The sequence below is a fragment of the Amblyomma americanum genome, chromosome 7, assembly GCF_052857255.1.
Source record: "Amblyomma americanum isolate KBUSLIRL-KWMA chromosome 7, ASM5285725v1, whole genome shotgun sequence".
Classification (NCBI taxonomy): Eukaryota; Metazoa; Arthropoda; class Arachnida; order Ixodida; family Ixodidae; genus Amblyomma; species Amblyomma americanum.
The window spans coordinates 11,228,422-11,256,278 of NC_135503.1; the positions used below are offsets into that span (position 1 = coordinate 11,228,422).

The 27,857-nt window shown below is 51.1% G+C and overlaps 1 protein-coding gene, 1 non-coding gene and 2 pseudogenes across 3 annotated transcripts; all 4 read left to right on the forward strand.

The window, feature by feature from the left end:
* Positions 1-105: 105 nt before the first annotated feature.
* On the forward strand, positions 106-27,462 carry LOC144098463 (uncharacterized). 2 transcript variants are annotated; one of them, XM_077631144.1, is made up of 5 exons: positions 106-364; positions 11,314-11,457; positions 13,711-13,771; positions 25,638-25,701; positions 26,562-27,410. In XM_077631144.1, exons 1-5 carry the CDS (start codon positions 152-154, stop codon positions 27,265-27,267), a joined length of 1,188 nt encoding a protein of 395 aa, XP_077487270.1. In that variant the 5' UTR covers positions 106-151; the 3' UTR covers positions 27,268-27,410. The 2 variants fall into 2 exon arrangements, with proteins under 2 accessions (XP_077487270.1, XP_077487269.1); XM_077631143.1 differs by lacking the exon at positions 106-364 and adding an exon at positions 5,579-6,059 and having other exon boundaries at positions 26,562-27,462.
* On the forward strand, positions 1,523-1,672 carry LOC144099611 (U1 spliceosomal RNA; annotated as a pseudogene).
* Positions 10,544-10,693, forward strand: LOC144099600 (U1 spliceosomal RNA; annotated as a pseudogene).
* On the forward strand, positions 17,732-17,804 carry TRNAV-AAC (transfer RNA valine (anticodon AAC)). The gene has a single exon. It is a non-coding gene; the product is annotated as a tRNA-Val (tRNA).
* Positions 27,463-27,857: the final 395 nt, after the last annotated feature.

Consider the following 27,857-nt stretch of genomic DNA (forward strand, 5'->3'; position numbering starts at 1 on the left):
ACTCTTCGCGATAGATTCTAGCGCTTGTGCTTTTCTGGCGAGCTTGTGCAAGGAGTGGCCTTCCTAGAACCCGTGGGTCGTCGTCGTCTGGTTTGGAGGGTGCTTCGACACTGTCGAGTGTGTAGTCGGCTGGTTTAGCTATCGCACAGCCATGTCGAAGGGCGGCAGTCGGCAGCGCATTCGCACTTCGGCCAAGCAGTTCGAGCTGATCCTGGACTTCATGGAAGTGCACCCGAACCTGGCTACGTCTCAGGTGCACTCCTCTTACACCGCCAAGGACCGTAAGCGCGAGTGGGCCGAGTTCGCTCACTTTCTCAACAGCCACCGCCTAGGCATCCACAAGGACTCCGACAAGTGGAGGAAGGTACGCAGCACGCGATAGATTTTCCTAATTACTTGCTGCTCTTCCGCGCAGGCTGCAGTACCTCTACAGGACCGGTAATTGCATTCTTCAGGCTATGTAATATGCATATGAAAAAGAAACTGTAAAGTGCAGGGTTGCAAATGTTCCGAGGTCATCATGCTCGTGGCCATTCGTTCGTACAGTCGCAAAACCAGCCAGTGATACCGATCACAAGTGAACATTGAAAATTGGTTTTTGGGGCACCCGCCGCGGTGGCTCTGGTTAGGGCGCTCGACTACTGATCCAAAGTTCCCGGGTTCGAACCCGACCGCAGCGGATGTGTTTTTATGGAGGCAAAACGCCAAGGCGCCCGTGTGCTGTGCGATGTCAGTGCACGTTAAAGATCCCCAGGTGGTCGAAATTATTCCGGAGCCCTCCACTGTGGCACCTCTTTCTTCCTTTGTTCTTTCACTCCCTCCTTTATCCCTTCCCTTACGGCGCGGTTCAGGTGTGCAACGATATATGAGACAGATACTGCGCCATTTCCTTCCCAAAAAACAATTATTATTAATTAAATTAAGGGAGGGATTGTGCTAGCATGCGCTAGCGCCATCATTTTCGGCTGCGGCATTTCAGTGCCCTACTAGAGCTAACTTTACACAACCTTACTAACATACTTAGAAGCGTTCCCTTGGCGAAAGATTTCGTCCCAATGTACCAGGCTTGCTGTACAGCTCAGTTGGGTTCGTCGATAACATTTATTTTTCTTCTGAGACAAGGCATCAGTCGTTCAGGTGTCCACCGATATGTGAGAGATACTGCGCCATTTCCTTTCCCCAAAAACCAATTTTCAAAAAATGTTTTTTCATCCAATCGAAAAAAAAAAGCTTAAAGACGGGTAGCTGCGAACTACATGATCGCCGCCCCACCCGCAACTCGATTTCGTCGCAAGGTGCAAACACATCTAACACCTAATTTATTTTGTTTCTTGTGGTTAAAATCATTTGTTAGGTTAACTTCAGTTTCTCCTTCCTGTCAGCGGTCCGTCCCCGTCCCGCTGTTGGTTTTTAACAAAATTGCTCGTAATACGGAGAAAGGAACTCCGTAAGAACTATATAGGCCACTGGTACTGAACAGAGGCATGAATTGCATGACATTCGATTTCAGTCGGTCTTTCGCATACTTACCTGGTGCTGGGTCGCCGGCGATCAACAAGGTCGGGGCCCCGTGCCGAGGCCTGCCGGGCTGAAGCACGCCACTACTCCTAAATGGAGTAGATGGGGCATATAATTTTTGGTAGTGGGGGCTCGGCGTTCGCGCCAGCCCCCTTTATGAAATTCCAAAATCAGAATGGTACCACACATTGGTGTACGAAGTGCCTCCGTAGCGCTGCAGTCCCTCTCTTCCTTTACGGCGTCGTTCGGGTGTCGACAGGTACGTGAGAAATCAAAAATTCAGGGGCTCTTTGTTGACCTAAATGCTGGAGACACTGGAGGGCATTTGGGAGGCATCCGTTAGTCTCGACGCCTTTCCGCAAAACACTCTCCAGCGTCCTAGACAAGAACTACATATGCGTTGGCAGGAAGTAGCGTAGTATTTTCCGTTAGCACGCTCAGCTGCGGAACGGAAAATGGTGGCTCGAATCCCGTCGTGCACAAGGATTTTTTTCTTATCGAGTTGAAGAGTGTCATGGACGGACACCGCGAGTATGAGCCGTTAAAGGCGTTGGCCTTAATAACGATGTCTATGAAGTGATTTGCAAACAGGACCCCAAATGCTGCCCTGCCATACCACAACTTCGCCTTCTTTTCCGTTCACCACACTGTCTTCAGGACTGGATGCACAGAAAACTTGCCAGTGCCTGCCTGCACAATTACTCGCCAATCCATACTGCACCCAGTCAACAGGAGCAGACATCGGGATGGTCAAAAATAAATGGAGGACGCTTAAGCTTCGCCTTTGAGTGGAACGCGACAGCGTGTTGCAGCACTGCCAGGGAGACCACGGAATGCCATTGCCTATTCGGCGCGACCCCTTGCCCGTTAGACAAATCGCTCTGCTACGTACGTACGGTGAAACAGACGCGCGGAGCGGCAAACCACGTAGAAGCGCTGCCAGGGGTCTTGCCGAAACGCGCGGGACTCAAGTTGCAGTCGTAGTTAGTCGGCACATCGTTCTCGACAAACCCGATGCCACGAACGCCAGCATAGCTTCCGCGCCGAACGAACGGGCAGCAAGCCGCAAGCTTCGTGGTGAACGCGCCTTGGATGTGCGCTGCGCTGTTCGCCGCTCACCGCGGGATTCCTGGGTGCCCGCACGGCCCCACTGCGCCCGAACGAGGGATATGTCAGACGCGTCACTTCCTTAATAATAATAATTTTCCTTTCCTTACGGCGCGTTTCGGGTGTCCACAGAGAGATGTAAGACAGGCCTCACTTCCTTTCCTTAAAAAACATTTTCATTTCATTACATTGCAAGAAGGAGGAGGAGGAGGGATTTTTCGCTGACGGAGAGGAGGAAAGATTTTTCGACGATACCGGCTTTTCTGCGACACGAGCTCCTTAACGCTGTCGCGTTAAAATAAAGTGTCCCTGCCCGTGCCAATGTCAAAAGACAAAGTATGGTGGGGTAGCCTAAAAATAATGTAAACAATTAAGCCCCTGCCTGTGCCACTACGTATAACAGGCTTAATGTCAAAAGACAGGCGAATCATGTTAACTAATGTAAGTTGGCTACGGTAAGTAGAGCATTACGACAGACGCGGCTGTTCGTTTTTAAGGTTTATTTCGCCAACAGTTCGGGGATGGTATTCCCGTTGTTATATTAGCATAACTCAATAGCATGTTTTGGCATTTCTTGACGTGTGCTGAGCATAAGAGGAGATATTGGTGAGTATAGCCGTTTATGGATATCTTCGCTCTGTGGCTTTATCCGCCAAAGCCACAGAGCGTGTCACAAAAGGAAACAAGTCCGTTTGGCGCAGAGGAAATGGGTGAGAGGTGCATGATAATTTTTATGGCGCGAAAGGGCATTCTTCTGGCCATATTGGTGCCAAATGTATGGTCGGTGGTCAAGTGCGTGAGGTCCACATGAAATATGCTGTGTGTCAAGTTTTCTCGGGGCGTAATAAAAGCGACGATGGTGTATGGGCCACGACGTAGGAGCAGTCAACCTTACGTGGACCTCTCTCCCTAGCTGCGTTCGCACAGATGTGGTAAAAGTGCATCGCATCTACCTACAGCCCCATCGTTTTCACTTAAACAGCGAAAATTTAATTCTGTTGAAAACCGCATCGCATTCAAGGCGCTTGCACGGGGCAGCTGGAAGCTCGAGATCGCAGATGTGTATTTCCAGATGCATCGCAGCTCGAGTGAAAAGCTTGCTTCTCAGGTGCAGCTGATCTACCTGTCGCTGTGGTCAGATACGATACCATATACTAGCTCCCCATCAATACGCAGCTCTGATGTGCGCACTCATATGTTAACACTGTCCCATCACATTTTTTATTCTTTTTAATGGTTTTTTGGAGGAACGGAAATGGCGCAGTATCTGTCTCATATATCGTTGGACACCTGAACCGCGCCGACCGTAAGAGAAGGGAGTGAAAGAAGAAAAGAAGAAAGAGGTGCCGGAGTGAAGGGCTCCGGAATAATTTCGACCACCTGGGGATCTTTAACGTGCACTGACATCGCACAGCACACGGGCGCCTTAGCGTTTTTCCTCCATAAAAACGCAGCCACCGCGGTCGGGTTCGAACCCTCGGAACTCCGGATCAGTAATCGAGCGCCCTAACCACTGAGCCACCGCGGCGGGTCCATCACATTACGCCGATACGCATTTTGTGCATTTTTAACGTAGGTGTTGCTTAGAAAAATTGTGTTGTCAGTGGAGCAAGCCCTAATGGGCTAAAAAACAAAAAAAAAACGGTCGTCCTGGTCTCCCGGCTTATCTCTCGCATATTTCTGGCACGCATTCCGCCAGGCAGTGAGATGATGCCACTGGCTTTGTTCGCACGAGCTATCCTTTCCCCTACCCGGCACCAGTCGTACGAGCTACACCACGCTGATGCCCAAAGGGCCAACATACGTCGGGTCCAGTATCCCCCTCCTCCCCTTCATAGCAACAACCACCGCTACTACACCACGCTGCCAGCAAACGAATGTTTTACCACCGCGCGGATCGAGCGAGCAAGCGATCATCCACCGGGCAGGAAAGCCCTCAGGCGCTTTGCCGTCGAAGTGCTCGATGATTTCCCCGCACCCGCAGTTACTGCACATAGAAGTGTCTTGGCCGTTCCAACCGAACACACTGGGAACACTCCGGTGCAGCAGTTTTGCTGGCTGTAGTGCACTAAAATACAAATACAAATAATAATAATAATTGGATTTGGGGAAAGGAAATGGCGCAGTATCCGTCTCATATATCATTGGACACCTGAACCGCGCTGTAAGGGAAAAGATAAAGGAGGGAGTGAAAGAATAAAAAGGAAGAAAGAGATACCCAGTCCTGGTATCTATATGTTGGCAGTGGCACGGCTAAGTCAGGAACAATGCTTGTAGTCGGGAAGAACCGACGATCGATATTGAGAGCGAAACCGAAACATGCCGCAGGCGACTGCGCGCACAGCCGCAGCTTCCTGAGCCGCCGCCACGCACTTGCAGACGAGCGAGCGTGCTCCGAAAGCCGGTGTGCGCCTTCCTCGCCTGTTATCATCGAACGCGCTTGGTACTTGGCGAAAATTCTGCTTTACTGGACAGTGGGGACTGTAGTGTTTTCGAGCCAACCAATGCGCACAGCGCAGAAAGGTCACATCGTGCAGCGCTGCGCATCCCAACGCATTTTCCCTCTCTTCCTGCATCTCCGTCGCGCCGTCATCGGCACAGCTCCATTCTTCGTCTTGGGGCGTTCGCTGGGCCTCCGGTGGCTGTGGGGAAAGGCAAGCCAAGGGGAGGAAAGGCTGCAGTAACAGCAGAGCTTATCGAAAATCGAAGCCTTCGTTGAGAAGCGCGCGCGCGCGCCGTCCGCCCCATTTCTACGCTGGCTAGCGAACAAAGGGCGGAGCCAAGCGCCCGAGGGGGAAGGTGCCCCGCTCGCCCTCTCCGGCTTTCACCGATAGTCTGCGCAGTTCAGCTGGACAAAGTATTTAGAGGGTGTTGAGCTGGATCGCTGGCGCCTTTGCCGACAGAGGCGGCGCCTCCTTGCCTATCGTGTGTTTGTCGAGCTGTTGTCGAGTGGACTCGAAGGGTGAACCCTTTGCGTGCGAGCGACGCCGAGAAGAGAGCGCTTGTCAATCTCCCGTCGTCGTCGGCTGCGTCGCCATATTTTGCACGCGCGATTCGTCGCTCGTCGTAGCTGCGGTACCACGCTGCTGTATTCGGTACGAGATATTCGTGGTGAGACTCCGACGACGGTCGATGTCGCATCGTGTGTGGTTCTACGAAGTGCGTCGCGCGTGATGGCTCCATCCCGGAGCGGCGGAGCCAGCGGGGCAGCCGCCGTAGGCACCAGCAAGCGCCACGCAGTAAAGCCTCGCGCATGCCGCACTACGGCGCGCCAGTTCGAACTGCTGCTGGACTACATTGAGCGCCACCCGTGCATGGTGAATGCACGCTTCCCGTCGTCGGCCACGGAGCGCGAGCGCCATTGGCAGCGGCTTGTCGAACGCCTCAACGGAGAGGCATTCAGCACGCCCAAGGGCAAGGACCGTTGGAAAAAAGTGAGTACTAAAGATGATCCACGTGCGCAAAAGACTAGACAAACCACGTACACGGGAGGAACAAGGTTATTCTAATCTTTTGCGCTTATCGGTCATCCTTAGTATTCTAGTTCACTGCAGTATTAGCATGCACCAACACTGCATGCCCAGCAGAAGTGTTGTTGAAAAAAGTGAGCTTTTTCGTTTGTGGAAGCCAAGCGGTGCACGTGGGGCCATATAATGAGGCAGAGTGTACGCGTGTGCTGAAACGTGATGGCTAATGTGGCTAATCGAGTTACATGCGATTGTGATCACGTGATGATACAAGCATTCTCGCGTTTACCCCACGCGGAGCAGTGTGAAGCATGTAGCGACGAAACACGCAGGTGTTGCGTCTTGCTTAGCGTGGAAAGACGAACTGTTTGCCCGAGGCTTCATAAAACGTGTCTGCAAACCTGGTTTTGAAACGAGTGGGGCGTGTGCTGGCTGCCTTCTCGGGAAGTCGGGTGACGGAGGCCACGCTGTATTCCCCCAATCCCCGTGCTTCTCTGGGGCCGTATTACGCAACTGTTAATTAGCAAAGTTGCCAAAAAATTGTCAAAAAGCTGTCAATTAGCCTCGCTCCTATTGGTCGTTCGTGGCCGGCGGCCATTTTGCTTTTTTTTGCGCCATCGGTGGCTGCAGATTACATCACGGATGTGGCAGAAGTGGTGACGTTGCACACCTAATTATGCAGGCGCTAATTGAGTTTTTTTTTTGTGACAGCCTCGAGGCGGTCAATTTGACATTTGCGTTTTTGACAGAAAATTGCGGCGGTGTACCGAGGCGGCTGCACCGGCGCGAGTAACTGTGAAGGAGAGCGCACGAAGACATGTTTGACTGTGTGTGACTTGCCGCACAAGCTGTCTCGATGCCTTTTTCGACTGGAAAAGCACACTGTGGAGTGGCTGGCCGACGAAGTCGCCGATGAACTGGGAGGTTTGCGTGCGAGCGCGCTGTCGGTGCGGCGGCAGGTGCTGTGTGCACTGCGGTTATTTGCTACCGGCGGCTTTCAAGCTGCCGTTGGTAATGAGGCGTACGTTTGCATCGCACAACCGACAGTGAGCAAATGCGTACAGCGGATGTTGGAGGCAATTTGTAAAGTTAGTGCGCAGAAGGGGTGGGTTCCGTCGTCACCTCTGTGACACACGATAAGACACGCTTATGCTGGCAAAGCACCTTATTTTTCCCAGCAATTGTTGGCACTTCGTGGTCGTCTTCTGTTTCCCAAGGGGAAATAAACAAACAACCACTCGTCACATACTGCAACACCTCACCTTTTGCATTTTTGTCATCGATCGAAAGAGCCGAACAACACAGACTTAACAAGTTGTCTTCGTCGATTTCGTTCCGTGCGCTCCTTGCAAGTTCGCTCAGCAGGCACGTAGTCTTGACTGCATTCGTTCACATTTTTCTACGCACTTAAGTCAGCCGCGCAGTAGCTTCATTTCTGGCGCCGCGTAAAAAAAAAAAAAAAACAATAAAGCGCCGTGGAATCGGCTGCTTTCGTGCAAAGCGGCTTAACGTTTTACCGCTGTCAGCGCTTCCCTGTGGCAGCAAAAGTTACCCACCAGCAAATTTAATAGCACAATACCAAACGCTTTAAGGCGCCCGTGTGCTGTGGCGATGTCAGTGCACGTTAAAGATCCCCAGGTGGTCGAAATTGTTCCGGAGCCCTCCACTACGGCACCTATTCTTCCGTTCTACTTTCACTCCCTCCTTTATCCCTTCCCTTACGGCGCGGTTCAGGTGTCCAAAGATATATGAGACAGATACTGCGCCATTTCCTTTCACCAAAAAACCAATTATAATTATAATTGTTTTGCTTACCTTTTTCAAACTTTAAACGGAATGTTTTGGCAAAATAAACTATTAGTTATTTTGATCGCTGCGTATTTAAGTCTTTTTACAAAAATCTAGCAGACGGCCCCTCGCCGCGCAAATAAATGTTCTCGAGGCGCCGCCCTGATGTAATTGGCTAATTCCTAGCTGCGTCAAGCGGTGACGTCTCTTCGTTTCGTCATTTTGACGTCACTGTCAATAATTTTTGACATAATTTGTGACAGTTGCGTAATACGGCCCCTGGACTCTCGCGTGTCCGAAACTAGTAAGGTTCGCCGCCGTGTTGTGCTAATAATAATAATAATTTGTATTTAGGGAAAGGAAATGGTGCAGTATATGTGTAACATATCGGCGGACACCTGAACCGCGCCGTAAGGGAAGGGATAAAGGAGGGAGTGAAAGAAGAAAGGAAGAATTAGGTGCCGTAGTGGAGGACTCCGGAGTAATTTCGACCACCTGGGGACCTTTACGTGCACTGACATCGCACAGCACACGGGCGCCTTAGCGTTTTGCTCCCATAAAAACGCAGCCGCTGCGGTCGGGTTCGAACCCGGGAACTCTGGATCAGTAGCCGAGCGTCTATTATAACCACTGAGCCACCGCGGCGGGTATACCGGTTACAAACTTACACCTTTCCAAACATGGCCCTCTGGAGTCTCATGTACCCAGGGAAATTTTCAGAAAAATGTGCTAACTGCGAACTTAGGGCCTTGCCCCGCCGCGTTGGCTCAGTGGTTAGGGCGCTCGACTACTGATCCGGAGATCCCGGGTTCGAACCCGACCGCGGCGGCTGCGTTTTTATGGAGGAAAAACGCTAAGGCGCCCGTGTGCTGTGCGATGTCAGTGCACGTTAAAGATCCCCAGGTGGTCGAAATTATTCCGGAGCCCTCCACTACGGCACCTCATTCTTCCATTCTTCTTTCACTCCCTCCTTATCCCTTCCCTTACGGCGCGGTTCAGGTGTCCAACGATATATGAGACAGATACTGCGCCATTTCCTTTCCCCCCAAAACCAATTATTATTATTATTATTAACTTAGGGCCACCTTGGACCACATGCTATGGGAATGTCCTCATGTCCCCCGGGAGGGACGAGGCATAAAGACGAAAGACCAAGACTGAGCTCCAACTCGGTGGCTCAGCTGCAACTCGTCCGATTGGCCGAAGCAGCCGCCAAGAGTCACCTTTCGGCCGTCCCTTTTTCTGTTGGACAATAAAAGTTTTCCTATCCTATCAGGAAAGGAAATGCCGCAGTAACTGTCTCACATATATCGGTGGACACCCAAACCACGCCGTGAGGGAAGGGATAAAGGAGGAAGTGAACGAAGGGGGAAAAAAAGGTACCGTAGTGGAATATAAAATGAAAACTGTTTTTTGGGGAAAGGAAATGGCGCAGTATCTGCGACATATCGGTGGACACCTGAACCGCGCGCCGTAAGGGAAGGGATAAAGGAGGGAGAGAAAGTATAAAGGAAGAAAGAGGTGCCATAGTGGAGGGCTCCGGATTAATTTCGACTACATGGGGATCTCTAAAGTACACTGACACCGCACAGCACATGGGCGACTTTGCGTTCGCTTCCATCGAAACGCGGCCACCGCGGTCGGGTTCGAACCCGGGTACTCCGGATCAGTAGCCGAGCGTCCTAACCTTACCCGCCGCGGTAGCTATGTGGTTTTTGCGCTCGGCCACTGATCCGGAGTTCCCGGGTTCGAACCCGACCGCGGCGGCTGCGTTCGATGGAGGCGAAACGCTAAGGCGCCCATGTGCTGTGCTGTGTCAGTGCACTTTAGAGATCCCCATGTAACCTTGAACGATTAATAACTGGACGGCCCACTCGAGTTGTAGCCAACACAGTGCTGTGCGCGTGTCTGATATTATTCCTCTAAAATGAACTAATCACGCGCACAACCTGGACACATTTCTTATTGTGTAAATAGTTTGTACATATTACTTCTCCCCCTATCCTCTTTTCCTGTCCCCTCACCTCTTTCATTTCATTTCTCCATTCTGCCTGCTATCCTTTATTTCCGCTGCCCCAGCTCAGGGGCTTCAGTATCGATGGCAGATGCCGGGGCTAGCAAAAATCTTTTCCTTCCTTTTTACTATTATTTTAATAAAACCACCACCACCACCATGTAGTCGAAATTAATCCGGAGCCCTCCACTATGGCACCTCTTTCTTCGTTTATTATTTCACTCCCTCCTTTATCCCTTCCCTTACGGCGTGCGGTTCAGGTGTCCACCGATATGTCAGAGATACTGCGCCATTTCCTTTCCCCAAAAACCAATTTTCAAAAAATGTTTTTTCATCCAATTGAAAAAAAAAAAAAGCTTAAAGACGGGTAGCCGCGAACTACATGATCGCCGCCCCACCCGCAACTCGATTTCGTCGCAAGGTGCACACACATCTAACACCTAATTTATTTTGTTTCTTGTGGTTAAAATCATTTGTTAGGTTAACTTCAGTTACTCCCTCCTGTCAGCGGTCCCTCCCCGTCCAGCTGTTGCTTTTTAACAAAATTGCGCGTAATGCGGAGAAAGAAACTCCGTAAGAAGTATATTGGCCACTGGTACTGAACAGAGGCATGAATTGCATGACATCCGATTTCGGTCGGTTGTTGCGCATACTTACCTGGTGCTGGGTCGCCGGCGATCAACAAGGCCGGGGCCCCGTGCCGAGGCCTGCTGGGCTGAAGCACGCCACTACTCCTAAATGGGGTAGATGGGGCATATAATTTTTGGTAGTGGGGGCTCGGCGTTCGCGCCAGCCCCCTCTATGAAATTCCAAAATCAGAATGGTACCGCACATTGGTGTACGAAGTGCCTTCGAAGCGCTGCAGTCCCTCTCTTCTCTCACTCCTCTCTTCCTTTACGGCGTCGTTCGGGTGTCGACAGGTACGTGAGAAAACAAGAATTCAGGGGCTCTTTGTTGACCTAAATGCCGGAGACACTGGAGGGCATTTGTGAGAATCGACGCCTTTCCGCAAAACACTCTCCAGCGTCCTAGGCAAGAACTACATATGCGTTGGCAGGAAGTAGCGTAGTCGTTCTCGTTAGCACGCTCAGCTGCGGAACGGAAGGATGGTGGTTCGAATCCCATCGTGCAGAAGGATTTTGTTTCTTATCGAGTTATCCAGCACACCGCAGTGTTGTGGTACTAACATTTTAAGGCGTTTAGGACAGTGGTAGATGAGTTGTAGGGCTGCTCACGTATATGGATCTCTTCAACAGGCTGTACCCGCGGTTTGTAACGCACTCACGTGCTAAATAACACACTGACTCAGGATGCTGGCTGTTTACTCGTGATTAACTTGTTAACTGTTGGGTTGCTGGAACGAACGGGACTCAGTGCCTGCATGGACGCGTGCGGATGCATTAACTCTATACCCCGCAGACATGGTTCGACTGGAAGTGCAACGTGCGGGCCAAGATGCGCTCGGCGGCCGGCAAGAAGACACTGTCGCCGCTTGAGGAACGCCTCATCGCTGTTACGGGCTTGCTGGATTGCGAAGAGAATAACCCCTCCATCCCGTGCAAGGTAAGCGTCGCGCCACACCGTTTTCCCCCCAAAGCGATGTGCACGCGTATCTTGGGTCTGACCTACGAACCTTATATTCACTGAGCAAAAACACGCACTTAACGTCAGCAGTGCGAGAAAACAGGCTAGTTTTCACTGCATTTCGATAACGTGAATGCCATGAGTGTAGAAGCTAGAACGAGGAACTGTGTTTCGTCATTGTGGGTACCTCGAGAGTTAAGGGAGGCGGTAAAGTCTGGGAAGGCATACAATTGAAGGTGCAAATGTCGTCGGTTCGAATCCGTGTCGCAAGCTAGCCTCCAACCTTATTAGCATATGTAAGCGATATGCAACGAGAAATCGTATGTCCTCACCCGGAACGCTGTAAGACAAACGGTTGGCTGGTAAGGCCTTCGCCTTAGAAAGGACGGAAGGGGCTGTCCGCATGCTCCCCAAATCACACTCGATTGCTTGTCAGTGTTCCGCCATGCAAAAAGTGTTTCCTTCGTGATGCTCGTGTTTGAGGTCGGGCCGTGCGGCTGCAGGCTCAGTTCAACAAATCCCAGCGCCTGTGGTAGGGCGGTTCCCTCTACGTGCCGATGGGGCAATCGGAAGAGCTCTTCCTCGGCCCACAAAAGGGACAAAAAAAAAAGGGCCCATAAACATGGGATAATGGCGAGCAGGTAGCTACGTGAAATCGGATTAACAGCGATGTCATGCCATTCGGTCGACGCCGTTGGCTGGGTGGCCTCCTCTTAGGGGTATTAGCCGATTGCAGATATGCGATATGCCGCCGATATGCGAGACAGATACTGCGCCATTTCCTTTCCCTGAAAACCAATTTTCAATTTTCGAGACGCGAAAGGCGCCCATGTGCTAAGTGATGTCAGCGCACTTAAAGATCTCCAGGTGGTCGAAATTATTCCGGAGCCCTCCACTACGGCACCTCTTTCTTCCTTTCTTCTCTCAGTCCCTCCTTTATCCCTTCCCTCACTAGTACACTTTACCCTTACGGCGCGTTTCAGGTGTGCGCCGATATGTGAAACAGATACTGCGCCATTTCCTTTCCCCCAAAACCAATTTTTAAGCAAACAGCTCTTAGCCGGGCCGAAGATACTATAAGGACAGCGTTCCTTCTGTTCTGCGCTTGTCTCCGCCTTCGTTCTGCTGCCGCACGTGACCGGCGTTCGCGCGAGAGATGCAGGCAGGCCAGCGTTCGCCTGTCTATATACTTTTTCACTGTCAGCTTCTCGCTGCGTCCACTTCAGATGGACTCGTGCGCTCTCCTAGACGCGAAGTCGGGTCGAGGATTCTTTCGCGTGAGTAGAAGGCACCGAGCTCCCGGACTTCGCGCATCACTGCTGGACAAACTACAGACAAGCCGTCGTTCGGAGCTGCGTACAGGACGTCTCTCGGCCTCTTCAGGGCTTCTTCGCGTTCAGAGGCCAGAACGGCTGTGATGGCCGTGTTTATTGTGGTAACGTGCTTGGTCCTTTGGCGTCCTTTGGTGAACTCTTTTGGTGGCTGTCGGGCGCAGTGAATGAAACCGCGTGTATACATCCATCGTGCGTTTTTTTTTTAATTATCAAGCGGTGACAGTCGTCGTCATAGTTCTATAGGAGCCCTCGAGCAGTGTGGAGGCGACAGTAAAAAACCGAAATGAGATAGTAGATTGATTTTCGGCTCCTGCCCGACAAACTTGTAGGTCCTCGTGGCTCCACTTTCGCGCAAGGTTCGCCCCCTATAAACCTGCAGCTTCTTGAGCTGCTGTTCTGTGCTCCAACGCTATGCACACAAGGGTGACACCGACAGCCGTTATCATAGAGGATCAAGGACTTCAAGTTGGAATTAACGTAGAAAATTGGAGGGTTTTTGACGAATTGAGGTAAAGTAATGACTGGGACAGTAGCCAGTTACGATGACACACAAAATCGATGCATGTATCAGATCCTCTCACCTTCATTTCTAGACACCGACAGCAAAAAAAAAAAGAAAGGCGGCGTCCCGTGACAAAGACCGATAGCGAGCCGAAGCTATAGATACCGGGCAAAACAGGCGCCAAATAGTGAATGGATGAAGGCACTATTAACTATTTCTGGTCGTAGTACGACTGAGCTGAAAGCAGATTTGAGTGAAAAAACAGGGCTGAAAACCAGTAGAAGACTGCACAGGCGCCTTCGTGAAAAAAAAAAAAAAGTTTTATTTCTCGTGACTCTGCTGCCGCGAACGGAGAACACGATATATGATGCAGAACTTTCGCTCATCTGAACGCAGGAAGGCCTGCCGAATGGAGATTTGGCGTTCGAGGTTGAGGATGCTTCTCCGGCGTTCATTGGTAAGTGCAGCTCCGTGGGTGGAGACGCCATTCTCATTTCTGTGTTACTCTTAGGCCTGATTGCTAGAGGTACAGTGTTCTAGCCTTCTAGAACACTGTACCAGAGGCGTGGGTGGGTTGGTTCCTCTCCGTAGTTCCAAAACAACGCCACGACCAAATGACGCGTTCGTCCAGTTTAATGACGCTTTGAGACTTCGAACGTGGCCTCGACAAGCTCCCTGGCACGGAGGCTACCAAGCTGAAACGCACAAAAACTCATCTCCCTGTGTTTATCATAATTCTCGTTATTGCAACCACATTTCTAACAGAACTGGGAACTTTCAACGCTGGAACATCACTTCTAGGGTTTTTTTTTCTTCTTTCGCGGGTTTTGTGGGTTCACATCCGTCGCGGGTTTTCGTGGCACCCGCCGCTCTGAAATAGGATATGGCGTCTGCTCCTCGCACCCCGTCGTCTGCTTCCGAAAGCTTACCCTTTTTTTTTTTTTCGCCAAAGGTTCAAGTGAAATTCAAACACAGATGCCTCTCAAAGCAGGTGAAGGAGATGGTCTGCAACTGTACGCAGGCGTAAGTAGTAGTCAGCCTCGGCTGTCTATTTCATCCGCATGCCGTAACGTCAGCCAGCTCGCCGGAGCGAGCGAGTATGGAGGCTCCCGTATTAAAACTGGGGCTCTCTCTGGTGTGCTGAAATCTCCAATGCGAAAGAAGCTGAACCCGTCATCTGTGCTTGCTTAAAAACAAGACAAAAAAAAACCAGGAAGACGCGGCTGCAGAGGTACGACACCTTCAGTCTCGTTGCTTCGAGGCGAAAAGTCGACTGCCGCAAAGCTACCGAACGACATAATAAATGACCCCGACATGGGCGTGCCGAACATCGTGTCTGTACATTGCAGATGATGCTGAACGATATCTGGTTTGCGTTCCGGGAGTGTAAGCGGAACTCTTTACTTCTGGAAAGAGACGACGACATCGTGTGGCGACGACAACCGCCGGACGTTTCGGGAAACACGAAAGAAGAAGAGGCAAGTTCGCTTTTTATTATGTGTCTTTGGAGCTGTCACTGCATGTGCAATATAAAAGCTGACGCATAAGAACTCGGGGATAGAACATGGAAACATTATTGTGTAACTGCGGATTATAGGTCTATTAGAATAGTGTACTTCGCCGCCCTACCTCTATCGTTTCTTGCTATCGCTCCACACATTCTTTCCCTCTCCCTGTCCTTTTTCTCACGCTGGCCGCAGCTCAGGTGCTTCAGGTTTCGATGGCAGATGCCGCGGCTAGCAACATCTTTTATTTCGTTTTTTATTGTATAATTAAAGAGCGCTGCAGGGCGAATGGATCCGGAGAGGCAGGCGTGTAAGGGACGAAGTGATGCGGTTGTACGCTGCGTGTTTCTTGCACTGCCGGCTCTGTCGTGCCCTTTGATCGCGGTGAAAAGCGTGCGGGGGTATCGAGCTCACATACGCTGCTGCGCGGTCCAGAGCGACGCGACCGTTCGGACATGTGATAAGCTTTAAGTGCTTGGGCGCATGGATGGTAGCGACGTGTGTGAGGTCTATGTCCTTTTAACGCTGCGCATGTCGCTGTTCGGGGAGCACGCATCAGATCAGCTCTGGGTTGCTTGATTTCATTTACCTTTCAAATTCAGGCATATATGCGCGTGTCAACGTACAACTTCCTTTGCAGGACCATTTTGCTACCCTGACGAAACCTGGGTGAATGCAGGCCACTCTAAGAAGATTTGGACAGACACCGCCGCGAGGTCACGGGAAGGTGTCTTTCGTCAAGACTTCGTGCCTTCATGCGCCAAACTGCAAAGGCGGCAGGTTGATCGTATACAGTGCATGCCTGCAGCGAGAATGGATTCGATCGATGAAAACGCGTGCTCCCGGGTTCGAACCCGACCGCGGCGGCTGCGTTTTTATGGGGGAAAAACGCTAAGGCGCCCGTGTGCTGTGCGATGCCAGTGCACGTTAAAGATCCCCAGGTGGTCGAAATTATTCCGGGGCCCTCCACTACGGCACCCCTTTCTTCCTTTCTTCTTTCACTCCCTCCCTTATCCCTTCCTTTACGGCGCGGTTCAGGTGTCTAACGATATATGAGACAGATACTGCGCCATTTCCTTTCCCCAAAAACCAATTATTATTGTTATTATTAAAACGCGTGCCTTGTTTTCCGCGCTACAAAAGCTGTCGCCGATTACCGCACTGAAATGGACGGTGCTCGATTCGAAAAATGCTTCATGAGCAATCAGTGCCGAACATTAATCGAAACAGTGTAGTAGCAATGGACTGCCCGTGGTGTGCAGCTCGAAAAAGTATACATTTCATGTGCCCGGAAAAGTGATATTGAGTCGTGGCAGACGGAGAAAAACATTCCGTTTCCGGGCGACCGGCTAAAGGCAGAACTATTGGATATCGTGAACCAACACAAACAACGATTTTCTGGGCACCGCATTGACGATCTGGCAAAGAGTGCTGGCCATGACATAGCCTGGCTGCCTCCTTATAACTGCGAATTTAGCCTCATTGAACTTGTGTGGAGTCAAGTAAAAGGATACCTTTCTGCAAGCAGCACCACGTTCACAATGTCCGCAGTAGAAAAACTCTCGAACCGAGGGATCTCCTGTGTTACACAGAGAATTGGCCGCGAAACTGTGTCCATGTTGTACGCCTATAGCTAGAAGAGGAAGCGCATGGAACGCCATGGAACAATTGACACGCAGCTGGATAGCATTACAGTTTCTATGAACTCAGAATCTAGCTCGTCCAGTGAAAGCGGTGACATAAGTGGCGTAGAAGAGCTGGAAGGAGCGCCGCAAGTCTGATGATTCAGTTTATATTCCCCTCAAAACTATCCGCTCTATTTTATTGGTGCACCTATACTTTTTGCTTGTTATTAATTTATTCGATCATAGTTCTGTACTTACACGGAAAGAAGTCTGCTGTAATGGTCTGTGCCAAATAAAGATATCTGTTTTCACCGACTTGTGCATGTATTGACTGAATAGTTACTTCGATATACACGCAGTCAAGGGTCTGCCTCGATCTTCTCCACATATCGCTTTTTTATTTTCATTCGAAGCCTAACAGACTTTCATGCATCACCGCACGTTAGTTATTCAATTTTGCTGCTATAAATAGTTATCTCCGAAGTGTGGAACTGCCTTGGTGAAAAATGCCTTAATTGAGTGGCCGCTTAATTTGATTATACATATAGAAAAAACAGCAACGCCTGTAAATGTTCGTCTAGCACCTCTTAAGTACAGATAACTGCAAAGCCCGTGTGGGCTTGTATACAAGACAGAAAAAATTTACATTCCGACAAGTCAGTTGTAGGAAGCACCTTTCTCTGGCCGCTGAAACAAAACCGAAACTGCAATCTAAACTGGGCTCCGTGGTGGCCGAACTACTTGGCGGATGGACTCATATGTAGGTGCTTCGCCACCGTAGCTTTGCGCCCACCGCCAAGAAAAGGTGTACCGAACTGCATTTTAAAAAAGTGCGCCGGAAGCCACGTGCTTTCGCAAGGATTACTGGGGCTTTGTGGCTCATTGCCCCTTACCTACTACCCGTCAATCAGCTGCCGGCTGTCCGGCGCGGCGCTAGATCGTCTGCTCGCCTTGATCTTCGCGGCGCAACTGGCGAGGCGCAGCGCAGCGCCTACTACCGGCTTCAAAAAACATGTGACGTAACTACATGATGGTCGCCCTCTCGCATCTCTTTCTGCCTTCATATCCCCTGGCTGCACCTATATTATCAAGGGGCTTTACCCCTGAACTCATCCTACCTCAGGAAACCGGAAGTAGTGTCGCGATCTGGCATAATCACTGCTACATACTTCAAAGGGCTGCGAAGGGTTTACGACTCGGATACAAACATGCAATCTTTCATGAGAAATTATTTCACAAGATTGGACAGAACTATATGACAGGCTTGGCGCACAGCAGTTTCCAGCTGTGCTTGTGGTGTAGTGGTTATCACATCCGCCTAACACGCGGAAGGTCCCAGGTTCGATCCCTGGCAGGCACACGTTCTTTTTTTTTTCTTTTTTATTTTTATTCCGGTTGAAGCAGTGAACACGCTGTCGTTGTTTGTTTTTCATTTCCCCTGCCTTTCGCGTCGGCAGCTTGTCGTGCCGCCCTGCACACACCGTTGCATAATTCTGTTCACGGCGGCAGCCAGTCTCATTCAGTGCTTTACGGATAATGGCTTCTTGTCCGTTTTAAAAACTGAATTAACAGGGTCGGTAGCTAGGGGTGAGTGCCAGCCTCCAGAGTGTGAATTTGTTCTCAACGCAGCACGCTCTGAAGTTAAAACGTAGCTCGGAATAAAAGACGTCGAGAGCTTATATTCGTCACCGTAACCCTGCTTGTCTACCAGCGAGCTTTTCAGCGATCATACTGTTACAACGAAGTGACCAATGAACATCCATTGGTGCCGTTTTATTGATTTGTACTTCTGATGCGCATTGTCGGAACGAAGGAAAACTTATCGAATATTTTTTTTTCTGCATTGTCGTCGCTTTCAAAGCTCGCTCCAGCTTGCCGAGCCAGGTGACCATGGTTACAGAGTATTTACACCGTAGTATATTCTAGGCACTATACAATGGTCACAAAGTCCCTGCTGTTTATATGGGCTTGGATCGTAAGTATACGTACGACGCCGCTTTTCAGTTTTCAGGCGGTGATGAATACGTTGAAAGTTACACGATATCACTACGTTTTCCAAGAACATTGCCGGAATTAAGATTGACACATTATTAGTAGGGGCTGGACTCTCGGTGTTTACTTTTATAAATTCGGCGGTCTTTTTTAGGCGTTTATTTCAACCTATTTTCGATGTTTTTTTTTTTTTCTGGGAGAATATTATTTGCTAATGATGGATTTCCCGTTGTTTTCTTGTTAATTGGTGATATATTGTGGTGTTCCTTGATGACTGTCAAAAGTCGCTTGTTTATCTTGGCTATTTTGAAACCCTGAGCATTCGATTTATCAAAATTAACTAATGGTCGTCATTTAATGGTAAAACTGTTATAACATAGTGTAATTGTAGAAAGAAATGCTGCCTCCAATAAAGAAGTATTGCAGGTTGATTTCAAAAGGGCGGGTTGCCATGTTATCGCTGGGCCGTTGAGCAAAGGCGTGGACGACAGAGATGCAACTGCCGCTGAACCGTCACTGTAGCTAGAACATGGCATCTGTTCTTGACAGTTATGCGTAGTTTTAAACATCCTTACATGCAATGGATAAACGCGCTTAACCAATTAACTAACGTAAGCGGGTGAGGACAGTGAACGTACACTAGCAGACGACGTTTGGCGGCGAGCTGGAGCTCCCAGTCTGCAGGGGCTTACGTGTAAAGTATAGCAGTATAACTCGACAGCCTACCCGGCGGCCAGTTTGCTACAGGTAGAATTTAAAGAATACTGACCTTTTTCGGTTAGAACTGAATTTGCTTACTTTTAAGCGTATCCTTTTCCGGTACAAGCCAAAAAGTCCAACGCCTAGTTGTAAGCGGTCAGATTTTTGTCTTCAGGAAAAAGTGAGGGGCATGAGCGGCTTTCGCAGTTGAAGCGGATGTCGGATGCGAGTACATCACTTACGCGCGAATTTGGTTTACGTGTTTCTCATATCCCATTTTCTTATTTTCACACAACTGTTTTTTTTTATACTTTTAGTTCACTTTCACCACAATCATCTACCGAGTTGCATAACTTCTGTCTTTGTGGACAAGAAGATAAGGGCCTCTCTTGAGATCGCGCTCTCAATCGCTTTTGCATCACCCACCCGTGGCCTGCGCCAGCCGCTCGCAGATGAATATTTCATGGCCTTCTCACCGCAGCTGATTTTCTGCTCACAAATCACATTACCTAGAAATCTCATGTACAGTACTCACGGATTGAAATAGGACATTCGGAGCGCGTGGCCGTCGCTTCATGGAGCGCCGCCCGTAGACGCTCATGGAACCAAGGTGGTGCATTGTGGTATGGCGTGAGAGGGAGAACATCTACAAAGCAGAATTGTTCCTTCCAGTAGCCAATCAGCCGGCCTGTGGTTTACCACATGCCTGCGTGGCACTGCAAGGCTAGCGCTCCGAATGTCCTATTTCAATCCGTGAGTACTGTACATATTCTTGACGTGAATAGTACGTCACTGTTTTTTTTTTCCTGCTCTATACGCATTGTGTGTTCATCCAAAGTCGGCTTGTATTCCCGACTTCCAGCAAAAAAAAAAACAAGAAAAAACATGTTGCATCTCATGCTGCTGTCTAAGTTTCCTCACGTTGGATGACATTTTCCTCTGTTCGGTTATCTGCCTTATCTCGCAAGAGATTCGTGCTGGGCTATTCGAGAGCGCTTTTGTCACTGAACAAGTCCCCGACTGCTATTTTCCTTGGTGACAGCCGTGTGTAGAGTGGGAATGGCGGGAACGTATTGTAACGAGTGCTGGCGTCACAAAATAAACTTTGTTTTGTATACAAAATGAACGAATTAATGAATCCCATTTCTTGAGGCCATGGCGCAACCCTGAGGTTTGAAAAGCCACAAAATACTAGTCGTATATATAACTTCACTAATCGAAACTGCCGAACCTCGTCTTCATAACCTGAGCGTTTGACGAGGGCGTCTCCTTTTTTTTTCTCTCTCTCTCTCTCTCCCGTACTGCGCCAACACATCCCGCCGCGGTGGCTCAGTGGCGTTTACTTCCGGCTGCCGAGCTCAAGGTCGCGGGATCGAATCCCGACGGCGGCGCCCGCGTTTCGGCGCAGGCGAAATGCAAAAGCGCCAGTGTGCTGTGTGATGTCAACGGACGTTAGAAAACCCAAGGTAGTCGGAATTTATCCGGAGTCCTCCATTACAGCATCCCTCGTGGCCCAAGTGCAGTTTCGGGAGGATATAAGCCCCGCTGAGCAGATTTTCTACAACGCGAAGACGCGCCAGCCTATCACGTGAGGGCGCCAGGAGAGGATGAGCAGTGGCGACGCGAGGCTGATCAAGGACGTGGGAAGGGGTTCTCCAGGCGGTGGGGTTCTTCAAGGTGACGGGGCCATTCCGACACTCGAAGGCCGCCTTCGGAGCGGGGCTTCTTCCTTCCAAGGCCGTCAGAAGCACCCAAGGACCCCGGGATGGTTCGCGCAATGGCAAGGCCGCGGAGGTGGCCGCTTGCGGCCTAACGGCGCTCGCAGGAACCCTTTCGGGCGTCGTGGAACGAGTTCCCGGCCCGAGTGAAAGGGTTAGGCGCTGAGTGAAGGGGCAACCCCTTCTCGTCGAAAGGGTTCCGGGTGTTGGCGTTTTCCGAAAGGGTTTCCAACCGTGCCGTTCTCTAACACGCTGCTGGGACCGAAGGGTTGGATGCAGCCTTGGCCCAGCTCCGCCTGCTGCGAAAGGGGTTTCCTCGAAAGGGTTTTCCTAGAAGGGTTTGTGGCCAGGACTTCCGGGAAAAAGAGTTCGGCAGGCGGCAAAGGGTTATATATCTTGACCGTTTGCTGTGCTCAGTTCTGGCTGCATAGAACTCAACCCGCTCCGTTAACGTCCCGTGTGGCGCTAGCTGGCTTCCGCGTGGGCGGGGCCTGGCCTTGGCCCTTGCGCAGCTTACGCTGTGTGGGCGCTGTCTCCCCCACAAACAGCGGAGCGTTGCGGCTCGCCACGACCCGAAGCGGAAGGGTTGTTACCCCGTTAGCCCGAAAGGGAGTAGAGAACCCCGGGTTTCGAACGCCGTGTTTCCTCCCGAGCCGCCCGTTGTTGACTGCGCGCCTCTGTCGTGGGCTCGGGGAGCGGGTCCCAAGGCCAGAGACGTCGCCTTCGAGGTCACCAGCAGGCCCCCAAGGCCTTGCCCTCGCGGAACGGGAGGCGCACCTTCTGCCGCTGTTCATTCTTTGCGCCAGGGTGGCAGATTTGTATAAGCTCGTCTGGAGTGGCGCTACCCTTCCAGGTTCAGCGCTGCTTTTGCTCTGTGATGCTGCTTGGTTCGTGGGGCGATTGTCCCGAACTAGGCCGCCCTTTAATCACGATTATGCTATTCCTTCCGCTTTGCGGGGACTCTGTTCGCGTGCCAGTATGAATGGCTCGACAGAATGCGTCGTTTCTGGCTGTCCAGCGTCCTCTCCTCGTTGTTGCCTTACAGACTTTGTATGTGAGCCGGCGCGCTCGTGGTACGCCCAAGGTCCTCAGAAGCCCGTATTACCGGAACCTGAATCAGGCATGATCTGTTCACTGTACGTGGTTTCCCCACGTTCAACTGTGAATCCGGTTGTCGCCGAAAGAACAGGTATACCTCGTGTCGTGCATCTTGTAGACTGCGGTGTTTCCAGCGCGCTGCCACTCCGTTGGAGCGCAGGTGGGCGCGAAACTTCGGCGGCGGTGCGGCCTTCGGTTCTGGGCATCGAACAACGCTCCCACCCCGCCCCTGAAACTCTCACCGTAGACCACCGCAGTCCCCCCGTTGTTGTGCCCTTGCCTCTCTTTACTTTCCGATGCCTACTCCCCTCCGATGGGTCGCTTTTAGCGGTTCGGGCCGCGGTTCGACACGTCTTGCGCGGTGTGCGGACGAGTCCACTGAGCGCTCCGTGAGGGTGAGAAACACGGTCGATGAAGCTGGGTGCAAAAAAAAAAAAAGTGTGTTGTGTGGAACGAGAAAAAATGAAAGAACAAAACAGAAACTGCCGTGGCCTCTTTTCTTTTTTGTAATCGCACAATAGGCTCGTTTCTGCCGACTGGTGCTCCCCTAGCAAGCCTCGCCCTGGTAGAGTCCATTACCATCACTGAGGAGGGGGCCGGTTGGGCGTCGGGCGATTCTACTTCCACAGTGAATTTGTTGAGCTTTCTTCATATGGACCGATCCTTTTTTTCTGCAAGAAATTTCTCGTACAGGCGATGCTGTCGTCCACACTACCGCATGTACATCCGTTTCTGGTCAGGATGAAATAAACTGATGTTTGTCCTGTAATCCACACTTTTTTTTCTGTCCCTGCATATGCCGCTGCGCTGTACTCAAATATTAATGTGAAGCCTAATAGTTGTTTAGTTATCGTAATGTAGGCGGCTATGCACTATGATTGCCGTTGTCACTGGCTTGAGCTTGCCACTTATCGTTCTCTTGACTTCATAGCCTTGAGACTCAGACCCCTGATTTTCCGACGCCTTCTCCGGCTTTCACAGCGCCGTCACATTTTAGTGGCGCAGTGTAGGGTTCTTTCACATGAAAAAACTATGAAAACCGAATGCGCAAAAAATAAACTATCGGTTCTGCTGTCGTTTGAATGCATACCGAAGAGGTCGACTAGATAAGCGTAGTGGCGTAATATCGTTCTTTGTACAGTGAGGCGTGATACATAATGCTATGGTCGCCGACTTCACGTCGTTTCTCGTCTCCGCGACGTTCTTCCGGCGACATTTGGCGCGGAAGGTCTCTCAGTCCGTTCGGGAAAACCAGAAGCGGCAACCTTTGAGGGGAAGGTTGCTCACCGGCGACACGTCCAAGATCCTCCACCGCTGCACAGACATGAGCGACCGCTTCTACGACGCACCGACGATCACCAGCCCGATAACACGCCTCGCCGCGTCAATTCTGCGCCGCAAAGAAACCGCCTGGCGCCGCACCGCAACCGTGAACGGACTCCGCGACGTTCCCGCGTACACCTACGGCTACAACTGCTGATCTGAACATTTCAATCGACGGTACCGACGTCACCGCACTTGTGGACACCGGCGCCGACTACTCGGTAATCAGTGGACCTTTTGCCGCGACTCTGAAAAAGGTGACCACACCTTGGACGGGCCCACAGCTTCGTCTGCCGGGGGTCATTTGATCACCCCAGCTGGCAAGTGCACGTCACGAGTGACCATCGAAAAGGACACGTACCTGCCCACCTTCGTCGTACTCGACCAGTGTTCCCTGGACGTAATCCTCGGAATTAATTTTTTGACAGAAAATGGCGCGGTCATTGACCTTAAATCAAAGTCAGTGACGTTCTCCACTGAGAACGCAATCAACGGGGCCTCCGAACGTCCAGCGGCTCTTTACACCCTTGATGACGTCACCATTCCTCCCCGTTCGAGCGTTGTGGTATCTGTCGGCGCTAAGACACTGCGGAAGTTTGAAGGTGTCGTCGAAAGCAAACAAATTATGCTTTTCGACCGCTGCCTTGCTGTCGCCAGAGGGGTCGTTTGCCTCGAAAACGGAGAAACGAAGTACTGCTTACGAATTTTGGAGGTGAGCACCAACATCTCAGCCTTGGGACCACTGTGGCCCACATTCATGGAATCGCCGACAATCGACGACCGCCCAGCCTTGCCATGGTGTCGTCAACAGAAGTTCACACCGGTGTTCCCGACTTCCAGTACGACATTAACCCCGCGCTTTCGCCGCAGCAGCGAGGCCAAGTAGAAAATCTCCTGCAGCGCTTCGGCGATACCTTCTCGATTTCTTCCCGCGTCGGAAGAACACACTTGGCCAAGCATCGTATAATTACGGACGACGCCGTGCACCCTCTCCGACAGTCACCTTACCGTGTGTCTTCCACTGAACGCGCCGCAATCAGCCGTAAAATTAAGGAGATGCTTCGAGAGTACGAGCAGATCTTACGCCACAGTCATATAGACCACCCCAGACGACATCCTACCACCCTCAGACGAACGGTTTAACGGAACGATTAAACAAAACGCTAGGTGACATGCTCTCAATGTATGTCGACGTTCAACACAGAACTTGGGACGAAGTGCTCCCATACGTCACCTTCGCATACAATACGGCCGTACAGGAAACGACAAACATGCCACCGTTCCGTCTCGTTTACGGCCGCGACGTGCTTCATTCAGGTCAGCGCTAAGCGGGCATGCGGAATGCACTGTGTCCCTACATATGTACCATTGCGCCTGCGCACTTTAAGAGCAAGCGAATGAGGACGGTTGAGTTGAAACCTCTAACTATGTACATGTATTAATTTACACTGTTTTCTGCAGCGCCGAGGCATTACAGAAAAAGTGTGGGTTAACAAAAATGGCACTAAACAATGTCGCCGAGGACATATATGAAAACAGGGCTTGAAGACATGGTAACTATAAACGAAGCATTCACTAGTCGAGGGCGTATTACGCTAGCAGCATACAACTGCACAGTGCAAGAATATGTCTATTATAGCCGCATGTTATTTATAAACAGAGTGAAGCGCACATTTTCTGAGACTGACAGTGATCTGGTAGCAGCGCGTTTCCAGATTGCAAAACGTTGCTACCAGCTTCCTGCCAGCCCCAGCTGGCAGCATGCACTCTGTTCAAATATTGTTCTCGGAAAGGAGTGGAATATTTTTTTTTAGTTTGCCTGCCATGTTATTCCTCTGATTTTTCTTCTGTGGCCTATACCTGTACATTTTAGGCAGCTTTTGTGCATTGCATGCATGAGTCAGTCGGTTTTCCTTCCCGTTTCTACAAGTCCAGAGGCTCGACCGCGGTGCGAGAATTCATCTATGCCACACTATAGCTTCCCGGGAATATTGCTGCAATATAAACCTCACTGCACGATTCTGTGCAGCCTCCCTTTTATCTATAAGGCGTCGTTGGTGGGCGTCCTGCTAGGTGCTGGCGAATATTAAGTGCGCCCTCGCTTTCTTGGATGCGCGCAGCGAGAAATGCACAGATAGCTGCAGCATGCGGTTAATTCTGTAGTTATTTCTGCACTAAATTTGAAAATGGAGCGCGCTTTTCACCAGTATTTATGGAATAATTACTGGATGAATGCCCGTAATTGATGCGTTCCCTTTCCTGCTGGAATTACCCGCACCTTTAATCTTGGCACTGCCTCAACTCTGATATGATACCCATAACTACTTCTACATGCGTCTTTTTCCCTCTCTCTCATTTTGCAGCGAGTGTTGCAAGCCGGGCCCGATCCGTCAGCAGTGCCCATCCCGTATCGGAGACTTTGCAGAGGTGAGTGGACGAGGGTTTTCAGAGTGCATATTAGAATTTGGGCTTGGATTTCGAGGCAGCACGGGAAGGATAGAATCTGCGAATTGAACCTGTGTGAACCTCGACCCAGGCTGCTCAAGCGGACGTTTTCCTACCGCCATATGCACTACTGGAGTCCCTGTGGAAGAACGCCGGGTTTTGCCCATAATGACCCTATACGCTCTAGACAGAATGATGGAGTATGAAGTGAGTAACCTGTATGGTAGAGCACTCCCTTTTATGAAAGGCAGTGCTCTAGGGGACAGTTTACTCCATTTTACTCCCGTAAAGGCGTATACGTGTTTAGAGTGTACGCACTAAACAATTTCTCACCCTTTAGGGTGTAAATCAGCTGTCCCCAGACGAGCACCCTTTTCCAATTGTTCGGTGCCAAAAAAGGGTGCTGAGATCAGCACTCTGAAAGAAGGGTGCACTTCATGATACTTTAGAAGATGTAATGATTGCACCCTCATTAAAAGGTATTATTTTTCCATAACACCTCTATGAATTCATGTTGGAAGGGTGCTCCACGTTGATCTGCCCATGAAGCAAAATCCTTCGACTGATGCGCGCCCTCTAAACTTTCATTCCGTGCACCTTTCTTAAGGGTGCTGATCTCTGCACCCTTTTTAACACCCAAAAGGGTGTTCGTCTGGGGACAGCTGATTTGCACCCTTAAGGGTAAGAATTTGTTTTGTGTGTACTAATGCTAGCCTATTAAAAATGCATATATAATTCCCCACGCTTTACTCGCTTTAATATACTGTCGGCGTCTTCTGCAGTCGCTGGCTGGCTGAGTGATTTTTGCCGACCCGTTTTCATTCGTGGTCCGCCAATTGCAGTGCTTACGGCGAGAGCCAGGACGAGTACATCGTGCCCACAACGGACGATGCGACCAGCGGCGAAACGAGGCTGCCCGTGCCCGTGAGCATAGTCGCAAGCAACGGCGGCCCGGAGCTCGTGCTGACCGACATTCGCTCGTTGGCGAGCCCCGTGGAGGCCAAGCAGGAGTTGTTCATCGTCGACGACGAGGAAGGGTCTAGCGAGGTGGACTCCGCCGCGTCGGGTGCCCGCGAGTCCCCGGCGGACCACGCTCTTCGGGACTGGGTGGGTGCGGGGGAGCACCCGGGGTGCAGCCCCAAGAGGAAGGTGTCGTCCGCGGACGGCGCCCAATCGACGTCGTTGCTGCGCGAGGCGCCGACGGAGGAGTTGAAGGGCAAGTACGAGGTGCAGCTGTTCGTGGCCAACAAGCGCAAGCTGGAGGCCGAGGAGCGCCGGGCCGACGCCGAGGCCGACTTTTACCGCGAGGAGAAGAAGAGGTCCGTGGCGCTGGCCAACCTGCACAGGGAGGAGCAGCGCAAGGTGGCCGCCGTCGCCGAGTTCCACGCCGAGGAACGCCGCAAGTGCGCGGCCAAGGCGGAGGCGCTCCTGGAACACAAGAAGCTCTACGTCGAGCAGCAGAGGACGGAGGTCCTCCGGAGGCGCCTGCTGCAGCTCGAGATCAGGAAGCTGAGGCGGGATCTGCAGAAGAACGGCGGGACCCGCTGAGGCGCCGGCGTTGCTGCTGCAGCCGAGACGTATGACTTGCGTGTGCGAGCTATACATAGTGTTCAACGCGTGTGTCTTTTGTTGGTCGCCTGGGGTGGCGCCGCACGTTCAGACCTGACTTACGGCGTCTCATCATGTGCCATCACATGCTTGTGCTTGTTTCTGACAAGAGAACCAGTCTTGCTTCTTTCCCTCCGAACGTGTTTTGGTGTTTGTGCCTGTATGGCGTCAACCCCGGCGCCACGCGGCTGCAGTTTTTGTCATGGTACTCGAGCGCACAGTTCGCGCAGGGATGGCGGTGGGTTGCTTTTCCTCGGCTCTGCGTCTGAACACGGTAAGAGCGGCTTGAAAGAAGCATCGGGTCAGGCAAGGTCATCCTGACCGCATGCGGGGCATGATAGCAGCGGAGTCAAGCATTTGGTAATATTTTAGCCACGGCACGAGTCTATGAAGCGGACATGAAACTACGAAATCGCTGTTTCTGGTCCCTCTGACCACTGCTGATGCAGCATCTAGACGCACCCCTTAAATTTCTGGGTTGTGTTCAAGCATTTTAGGTAAGAACAACACTCCCTATAGGCCTGCACTGG

Bases quoted from the DNA above. Each gene is read 5' to 3' on its own strand.
- LOC144098463 (XM_077631143.1), top strand. From the start codon at position 5,799: ATGGCTCCATCCCGGAGCGGCGGAGCCAGCGGGGCAGCCGCCGTAGGC. The intron at 6,060-11,313 runs GTGAGTACTAAA...TATACCCCGCAG, and splicing joins GCAAGGACCGTTGGAAAAAA to ACATGGTTCGACTGGAAGTG. The intron at 13,772-25,637 runs GTAAGTGCAGCT...CTCATTTTGCAG, and splicing joins TGCTTCTCCGGCGTTCATTG to CGAGTGTTGCAAGCCGGGCC.